This window comes from Pelobates fuscus, chromosome 10, assembly GCF_036172605.1.
Source record: "Pelobates fuscus isolate aPelFus1 chromosome 10, aPelFus1.pri, whole genome shotgun sequence".
NCBI classification, from domain to species: Eukaryota; Metazoa; Chordata; class Amphibia; order Anura; family Pelobatidae; genus Pelobates; species Pelobates fuscus.
The window spans coordinates 39000927-39011491 of NC_086326.1; the positions used below are offsets into that span (position 1 = coordinate 39000927).

At 35.5% G+C, this 10565-nt stretch overlaps 1 protein-coding gene across 1 annotated transcript; it reads right to left on the reverse strand.

Annotated features, from left to right (window-relative positions):
- Positions 1-5807: 5807 nt before the first annotated feature.
- LOC134575338 (serine protease 1-like) lies at positions 5808-10067 on the reverse strand. The gene is made up of 5 exons (XM_063434617.1): positions 10028-10067; positions 8581-8737; positions 7491-7744; positions 6828-6964; positions 5808-6026 (listed from the first exon to the last, which is right to left on the reverse strand). The coding sequence occupies exons 1-5, from the start codon at positions 10065-10067 to the stop codon at positions 5877-5879; spliced, it is 738 nt and encodes a 245-aa protein (XP_063290687.1). The 3' UTR covers positions 5808-5876.
- Positions 10068-10565: the final 498 nt, after the last annotated feature.

Consider the following 10565-nt stretch of genomic DNA (forward strand, 5'->3'; position numbering starts at 1 on the left):
GCAAATAAGCAGGCTTTTGCAGACAGTGGAAGAATATACTGCACAGGAGACCACTGGGTCTCAGTATCTGTACACAAACTGGTTTCTGTTACAGCATCATTATGTTTCCAATATATGCTTTATGTATGAATTGGTCTGAAGACTCTGCCGCAGTGTGTGTCCAGTATATGTATGAGTTACTATGAGGACACGGCCTCAGTATATGTGTCCGCTATATGCTCTATGTAAGAGTTACTGTGTGAACACTGCCTCAGTATAAGTATCCACTATATGCTGTATGTATGAGTTAAGAGGACATCACCTCAGTATAGGTATCCACTATAGGCTCTATGTATGAGTTGCAATGAGGTCGCTACCTCAGTATATGTATGCAATACATGCTTTATGTATGAATTCTATGAGGACACAGCCTCAGTATATGTATCCACTATGTTGTGTATGTATGAGTTGATCTGAAGACTCTGCCTCAGTTTGTGTTCTCTATATGCTCTGTGTTGCTGTGAATACACAGCCTCAGTATATGTACTCTACATGCTTTATGTGTAAGTTAGAGACATTGCTTCAGTGTATCTGTTCACTATATGCTTGATGTATTAGTGGAAACACAATATAGGTGAATGAGACACATCCTCTATATGAATCCAATCTAATACAAGTTCTATGTGTGGTTGTTAGTCACAATCACAACCTCAGTATATGTGTGAGGAATAATATGTGCATGAAGCTCTGTTAAAACACAGCTGCAATTTAGCTCACTCATATAATCTTACTATGTGTGCAGGCATAGTGTCACTGTATATAGCAGAGGTACGCTATGTATGATTACTGTTTATTCAGACTCAGTATATGTGACGAAATCTCTGTGCATAAGGTGCTGTTAGAAACATCCACAATGTATGTGATTCCTATATTCTGTATGCAGGTTAGTATTAATATATAACCAATTTATACACAGCCTTGGTAGATCTAACAATACAAATGATCTAAGGTCTGTTTTGAGCAGAGATATAATACAGCCCAATTCTAGCAAAAACAATTGTACTGGGTAAGTAACTATTGCCTACTGTGGATTTTCCATTTCAGTTTTTAAATGAAGTAAATAAGGGAACATACTGCTTTTGGGTTTGTATTAGATTCCCTCTCCCACAGGTGTTTCAGGATATGCAATTAACACAGTTTACCACTTCAGATAGATTGCAGGTGTTTCTGAACCTGTCTGAGTGCCTCTTCCAGGAGAGAAGGAGATCTGATTTCCAAAATGGAGCATGGTAATGTTTAACATTATTGATGTGGTTTGGTTTTTTTTTTTTTTTGGGGGGTACACACCTATGTATACATGAGACCATTCTACAAAAGTGTTTCTATTGCCAGGTATCATCTCCTCTCTGATCAAGATAGGAATTTTTTTTGTTAAGTTTGGTGGCAGGGTTAACCTTTAGATATATGCTGATTACTGTTGCACAGCTTAGTAGATCATGCTGGTTGCAGGAGCACAAATTGGGCTATTAATTGATCTCATAAGTAGGTAACTCTGAAACAATTACCTGACTGTTTTCTCTGGTATATTTCTTTTCTTTCTTAAATCTAATTTAAAAGCTGTTAATATTGGCCTTTTCTTTCACCTACTCTGAAAAATTCTCCTGGTCTGGTTTATACATTTTATTCAGTATTCTCCTTTATTACTTGGGGACCTGAATGTTTGGCAATCCCTTAAGTATATGTCAGGGGTGGCATGCTTTTGATTCTTAAGGAGTTAATGTTCAGAATTTTCTCACAGATTCCCCTGTTGTGAAGGGGAACATTATAATTTCCTTTCTGCAATAAAAGGTATTCTTTTAGGCTCATATGCTCCAGGGGACTTTGATACTGAGTATTGCAAGTATTTTAATTGACATTGGAAGGTCTTTCCAGTTCCTAGACCATTCTACCAGGCTCACTATTTCAGATTAAATTCACCTGCTACCAGAACAATAGAGGAAATCCCTGAACACGTAGTTCCATTATGGACCTCTCTTCTGATATCCATGGGGATTCTTCTAGGTGTCCTTTATATCTGGAATTTGCAACCAATGTGTGACTTTAAGTGGTTGATTCATCCTGCATATTATAAGGTAATGCAGCTTGCTGATGACAAACATTTGACTGATTTTTACATGGTCTCTGTACCTAGATCGGTATAAGTTATGGTCACTTCTAACATTGCATTGATTTAATACTTGTGGATTATATGCTTGGTTTGGTGTTGATATCTTGCAGATAAAACCAACTGCTTATTATCACCATAGGCTCTGCCATAAGTACTTCATCACTATCTGAAGATAAGGTAAGAGTAAGTGTGCGATTGTTGGTTCTCATAAGGATAACTGAATATCTTCTACTATCCTGCTTATTATGTCTGTTGCCACAATGTATCATGTGCCTATTGCATATCTCCTACTCAGGTTGCACAACAGTCTCTAATAAATTTGATTATGCTCTTTGGCATAATCTCTACTATTTACTACAATATGTTTATCTTTGAATGTAGGTACTGATGTGGTTGGCCTACATTGCCTACTTATAATTTAGTAGTTACCACAAATTCTACGGTTCATACCGACATTCCTTTTTTCCTCAACTAATCTGTATATGATTCTTTTTGCCTTTGCCTAGTAATGTTATTGGTTTATACCTCTCCTGTAACTGATCATTACTGTATCAATTCATCCACGGTGTGTAGTATTGTTGTGAGTCTGATTTTGCAATTTATATTCATTGTTGCAGTGTTTTTCATAACCGGCTCTTATTTCTCTACTAGGCTCTGCCTCTTTCTGACAGGCAGATATTGATTTGTTTCCTGTATCTACAGGTAAGTAGTTCAGTAGGCAAGAGGACGCAATGTGAATTGCCTTTGATAAAAACATCCAGAAAGTAGTGTAATTCTCCCACGTTAAATAGCATGGTGTGACTGTTCTCATCCAACTGTGTCTGATTGTTCCAGTATGATTTCTGGAAGTTAACGGTTTGTCAAGGTTCTGATTTGATGATGCCATCCATTTGGTTTTAAATTTATATCAGAGAAGGACATTATCCTTTCTTGTTGACATAATAGATCTATAATTTCTAGACCGTGTCTGGGTTTCATGGAGGTTCTCTAGACTAGGCTATCATGGCCTTAAAACCTATTTGGCTCTATGTTTATTCAGGATATTTCAGACATTTGAATGCCAGGAGGTTGCTGACCTTGCAGCCTCTAGGGTAAATTGACTTTTCTGAGCAGATTTTTTGGCAATATCCTATTGATTGCTTGTTTGGCTTTTTTTTAAAAGTCTTCTAAGGTTTATGCAGCTCAATAATGGCTTTTATAGCTATTAGCTGTTTTGAACTCTGTCCCTCCCTCGATATGTATACTGCTTGGGTAATCCCCATGAGTAAATGCTGCCATGATTGATCAGGAATAAGGAAAATTGTTTCATACTTACCGTAATTTTCTTTTCCTGATCATTATTCATGGCAGCATTACGTTCCCACCCATATACTATAAGAGTTGTGAAGCTAGTTACAAAGACTGCCTGATGGGAAGGGGGAGGATCTATTTATACCAGTTTCAGAGTTCTGTTTCCTGTCCTTTCTGCTGTGAGGGGAGGAGCTAACCCATGAGTAAATGCTGCCATGAATAATGATCAGGAAAAGAAAATTACGGTAAGTATGAAACAATTTTCCTTATTATTCCAGAAGTTTGGTCCTTAAGGGGTTAAGGATCATGAAGATATTTCTTGACACAGTGTTTAGTAGAACTTCTAACTTTGAACTCTGTTCGATCTGTATCTCATCTTGTAACGCTCAAATATTTGTTAATAGATTATTTTTGAAGGGGAGTTATGTGGTTTATAAAAAGTGGAAACACACATATGTTACAGAAGCAAACAACTGAATAAAATTCAGTGCAAAATGCAATTGTCATAAAATATATAACTGGAAGCAAAGCAAGTCCCATGTTAGGAGAAAAAATATTTTTGTTTGAAAAATATCAGGATAACATTAATTTAAAACTTGGCAATCATCATTAGCAATTTTGTGTACCGATTCCTTTTCAGGAATTTTAAAATTCAATTTTACACATTTTTTATTTATTTGGTTTGGAAAAAAAAAACTTTAGATCATATACAGTGTCCCTTATCTTGTAATATTTCAGGGTCTGAAATGGTAATAAAAAAATAAATAAAACATTTTACATTGCACTAAATACGCAGTTTCAAGGTATTTACAATAACCCTGAAGGCAGTATTGGCAGCAATATTTGCTAAAATAGCAACGGAATTTAAAAAGAATGTCTGTGTTTGAACATTATGTCCATTTTAATGTTTTGAAGGAGTCATAGTGCTTGGAATCTGAATGTGCTGTATATTTGGAGACATGATGAGCTTAGCATAATCTTGTGTCCAAAGATCTACCAAAAATATATCATTTTCAATGCATTTTTGACATATTAAAGGGGACCATCACTTTTATTAGAAGAATAATTAAAACATTGAAAACATTGAAAATGTTACTGCAAAACAGATATTTGTTTCATGTCTGCTCTTCTTTATCTATGCTTACTGCCAGACGCAAAGGGCAGAGCTTATAAAGATGGCTTGCAAGGAGGTAAGATGGAGTCACCCATGCGGGATAAAGAGGTTTTGATATCTACTTATTGCTATTTATTTTTACATTATTTTTTGTTTTTTTCCCCATCTCACAAATACATATTTGTTAAAAACATGGGGAACTATTAAAAATCCTCGGAAGTTTCCTTACAGTGCCATGTCAAAACACAGTAGGCTACCTCTTATTAAACTTTTGCAAGGCGAAAAAACAAATTCCTCTGTTTGCCACTTATCACTGGATCTGTGATTAAAATCAGCATTGATGATTGTCCCCTGGACACCAATCATATTTTTTACCATCAATCATCTGTTTTTTTTTTTTCCGTTTTTATAACACGTGCAGAAATCTGGATCTTGAATCAAAATAAACATGCTCGTCTATTGCTCGAGTAATTTGTTTTTGTGATTATTTTATAGCGAGGTTCAGAAATCAGGTTTTCGTACGACCTTCTGATCAGCCCAAATTCAGACAAAGTTTTATCAGTTCATAACAAAACAAATCTACAAGACTGCTTTTACGTACTGTAGTCATTTCCACAGTAGCCCAATTAATGGTATGTATATTGTTCAGAGTAACAATCATCTTTCTAATAATTCTTCTGTATATCTTGACTGGTGTTAGTAATTTAGCACACACATGCACACACAGGCACCCACAATATCTTCTGGATCAACTGGACTTCTAAATACATTGTATGGTTTTTATTATTCCGTGTACCTATCAACCTGGAATTCCACCACTGACCTGGTTTGCAATGATATCCCCAGACCAAAACTTAAATCTCCTTTGAAATCATAATCATAATCTGACCTTCAAGTTATTATTATTATCATTTATGTAGACCTAAAATGTTCCATATTGCTTTCAATTCATAAATAGCTTTATCAGAGCTCTTATATTAGTTTGTGTCTGCATTTCTTGGATAAAACTTTTTGATATCAATGTTTTTAAAACTATATGTTTGGTTTCTGACAATGAAGGCAGTAATAACATTGAATTATCTGCCAAAGGAAGTTGTCTTGACTAACACAGAAATTACTTAATTACTTAATTATTTTTTATTAGCTCTGCTGATTTTTGATAGAATTTTGCTGTTCTCTCAATATGATTGACCCAACCATATAGCCAAGTCCATTCCACATTTTGTAATGTATGATAAAAAAAAAAGAGACATCAGATTTGTTTGCTAATTTATTGAGTTTCTCCTGTATGCCATAATTACATATAGATGACCTTTTCCAGAATATTTAGTAGTTGGCGATGGTCTCCTCAATCCAGCCAATGTAGTTGCACACCTTAGCATAAACGCCTGGATACCCAGATAAAGCACAGCCTCTACCCCAAGATACCACTCCTTGCAGCTCTCCATTGCAAACCACGGGGCCACCTGAGTCACCCTGGGAAAAAAATGAGGAAACATGTCAATTTTTTACATTATGGAATATTAAGCTTTGTGTTTATCATCCGTCTAGGTAATAATGCATACAACTTTCTGGGTTATGTTTTGTCTCTGGTTATATTGGTCATTGTTTTCAAATGTATCTATTTAGGTTGTATGTCATTCTTGCTATTTTATATCCTTTTAAAAAACGTCTGTACTTCTTTCCTTTGTCTAAATAATATATATATATATATATATATATCATTATATATTATATATTTATTTAGGCAAAATTTTATAATAAGCATATTTTTTAGACATCGGAATGAAGTTTTCTTGTTTTAAATAATTACAGTCCCACACATATTACAGTCCTTATTGCCCTGCACAGATTGCAGTCCGCACACATCAGCAAGCAGATGAAATTATTTCTGGGGCATATAAATGAGTTTGGATCATGTTAGAATTATGTGTCATTCTTCCACTTCCAATGCAGTATTCCTCTCTTTCAATGTACCCTATTGGTTCCCAGTTGTGTCCAAGAAATTGTTACTTTATTTGTAAATATTTTTTGCTAAACAACGAAATGCTGAATATTGGATTGTATATGGTATCCCTTCTTATTTTATATTTGAGACATTTGTGATTGCTATGAAGTCTTACTTAATTCCCACCAATGATGATTATTATTCTAGATGGCAAGGTAATACTATCATCATATTGTCCCTTTATGAAATTATATACTATTTTGGAGTAACACTATACAATCAGTGCCCTAACCAATATGAGGATTTTTCTATTGGCAATTCTTTGTTACCTGGCAGGAATCTTTTCCTCCTTCGAGATAACCCACACAGATCATATTCTCGGTGATTTGTCCTGGATAAGCTTCACGGCACTGCTGGTCGGTTAGAATAGGAGCATCCAAACATTGCAAAAGGTCGGGATAATTTGCTAGGAAAAAAAAAAAAAAAAAGACTGAATCCCAGAAGGGAAATAGATCATATAACATTTTCATGCTAAGCCAAAATAACTTTCCATTGTTCTGGTGAAGTCATGGAGCACAACGTTCATTACCATTTATTTAAAGTAACTTTTTCTCTGTGTTAACTTGTTTGTACTATCACCTTACATTACAGTGCTGCACCCCAAAATGGTGCTTTATCAAATAATAAATAATAATAAGCTGAATATGTTATAGGGTTACTCCAAACAAAAATAGTGTTTCATAAAAGATTGGTTAGAGTAACCCTTGCAGTGTTGGTCCACCAACACTAATTAAAAAAAAAAAACAACACTTCTGGCCACGGAGGGGTTGCATTCTGTATGTGCCCTATTTCATAGCAAAATGCCAAACATTAATACTCCAGGCACCATGACCATTTAAAATCCCTGAAGTGGTCATGGTGCTTGGAGTAAACTTAATTTTTTTAGATAGCTAAGAGAAAGTAAAGAGAATCTCGGACCGCTAGATACTCACATCCGTAGCTCAGAGTGTTTCCCCACCCAGAGATGAGACATTGTGTTCCGGCTGGAGCACAGGCTGTAGGCAGACGGATATGCTGTACACGGTTGTTCAGTTTGGCGGGCTCTGACAGTCGGATTAACATGATGTCATTGTCAATCATATAGGAATTGTATTTTGGGTGGCGGATAACCTTTTCAGATTTGATAAATTGTTCATTTCCCTCGATCACTTCAATGTTATGTTCTCCAAGTCTGACTTCAATGCGTCTGCAAGTGATCAAGAAGGTGAACATAAAACATGAAACATAGCTATAAAAAATTATTACTAATTTGTTTAATCTGAAAGTCCATATTATCTTAACAAAAATCTGCAGTTTTTATCAAAGCTAGCTGTTTTCACATTGTATTTATAGATCTGTAGCTTAATCCCCAATGTACATTAATTTTCATTGTTTTTTCATCTTAAGGCGATGCCACCCTTAAGATGTATGCCAAGAAAATAATTCCGTTTCTTCCCTGCTCTTTCCATTCACTCTTATCAGACTGTGGGCTATGAGGGCAGGGACAACAAAACATCTAAATTTACTGTCAAGCTAGTATCACATGGCTACCCTTTTATCTAGAGAAAACCTACATTGGCATCAGTGTTTATTTTGTCGACTAACAATTTTAGTCAAATTTAGGTCGACTAACATTTTTGAGATGTAAAGCGCTGCAGAATTTGATGGCGCTATATAAATAATAACATAATAATAATAATAATAATAAAAAAACTAGACTAAAACTAAAATAATTCAGATGACTAAAATACGACTAAAATTTCAATGGCTTTTTAGTCAAAAGACTATGACTAAAGCTAAATTGAAATTTGCTGCCAAAATTAACACCGATTGGCATCATGGTGATCACAGTCTAATAGTATGATATGAAAAAGCTACAAAATCAGCAAACATGTTACAAAGAAATAATGGCCTCCTAAGTTTCCGTCTTACAAGTTTAGAACCAAACAAATGTAACTGAGAGTGTTTGAGTTTTTTTTATTATTTTCCTATAATGTTTTGGACTAATTACCACTTGTACTTTTTCACATCTACATTACTTACGATTGGTAGCAGTGAGCAGCAGAGACCACCCAGTGATCATTAATCAGAGAACCTCCACAGAAGTGGTAGCCAGCATTCAGAGATACAATGTATGGAACAGAATTTTCAGGGCAGGTATAGCCTCCTACGATCTTATCATCATCCAAGGGGAATGCGGCTGTAGAAATGCAACATGATTAGCTGTGCCAATGGAATGTGAGGATGTGACTAGACCGGTTTGATAAAACAGTCCCAATATTTTCCACATTTTAGAAAAAAGGAACTTGTAAACTTTATAATTTATAAATGTGTAAATAAGAGTTAAGGAATTATTTAAAAAATCGAAATTTATATATTTTAAATAATGAAGCAGTTATAACTCTTTCAATAACTCAGCAATCCTTAATGGCTTATTTATTAATAAGTGTTAATATATTTTAATTGTGCTAATAATTGGTAATGATGTAAGCATAAATGTCCTGTGTATATTACATGGTGGTAATTGGGGAATGAGTAGTAATACATGATGGAAATTGTTATAATTGCAAATAATTAGTTCCTATGTAAAGCATTACATTAAGGTTATAGGGGAATTGGGAAAAAAATGGGGGTAATTGGAGAATAAGTGGTGATAGGTGGAAATAAATGGTGATCATTGGCCGATAACTGGTGATAAATTGCTATTAGTGTCAGTAGAGATTGTAAGATAATATGTACTGGTTTAAATTTAATAGTAATGGGTTTATAGTGAGGAAACATGTGGCAATAGGTGGTACTAAGCAGTAATAAGTTACATTTATTATTATTATTAATATTTCTAAAGCACCAACAAGTTCCCAACAAGCAGAGCTGTAAAATTGGTAGACTAACAGACACATATTTGTAACCAGGCGAGTCAGACACACAGGAACAGAGGGATTGAGGGCCCTGCTCAAAGAGCTTACATGCTAGAGCAGGGGTTCTCAACCTAGTCCTCAAGGACCCCCTACCAGTCCAGGACTCAGGGATTAACTGAGTGTGTCTAAGAGAGAGTCTAAGGTGTTTTTTTTTTTTTCCTAAACACCTTAGACACACCCAGGTAATCCCTAAATCCTGGACTGGTAGGGGGTCCTGAGGACTGGGTTGAGACCCCTGTGATAGAGGGAGTGGGGTAATGTGACACAAAAGGTAAGGGTATGGTAGAAAAGTATGTTGCTAGGATAGTATTCACTGAGGGCTAGGTGTTTTGATGACAGTTTGAGGAGAGGAATCAGAGTGTGGGAAGAGAAATCTGATCACAGTTTAATTGATATGCTTTCCTAAAAAAGTATGTTTTCAAATATTTTTTGAAGGAGTGGAGACTGGGTGAAAGTCTAACATAGAGGGGAAGGGTGCACTCCTAGAGAAGTCTTTAGGGTGAGCATCAGATGTAGGAGTACGAACAGAGGTTAGATTTGTGTGAAAGAGCTGCTGTAGAGTTACAACTTACCGGCAAGTCCCAGGAGGGCAAACAGGAGTATACTCTTCATGTTGAAACAGGAGATGAGACGTTCCTGGTCCAGACTTAGCATTTTATATCCTATCCGACCCCTAATCTTATCTCTGGGCTCATACCACATGTCTATTCACATGGTTCACATGGTGGTCTTATCATGCCAACCTTGTGAAACCATCTAATTGAGGAACATTTTCTGACTGATTGGTTTGGCATTCATCCTGGTGATCACCTGGCATCACTCAGGACCTCCAGTGCCTGACCTTGTTGCTCATTCTTTTCTTTTTTTTTTTTTTTTTTAAATATATTTAATATTCACTCTGTACTCACTTTGCTTGATCTTCAAACTCTCACAGTACTGTTGGGGCTTTAGCTAATTTTAGTGCTGTACAATAATGTAGGGGTAATTTTGCATACAATACATCTCCTTACAAAATATAACTATTATATTGCTTATAATTATAATTAAAATGGTTACTGTCCTGTGAACGGCGAGTGTATATATACAGAAATATACGGTATATACAGAAAT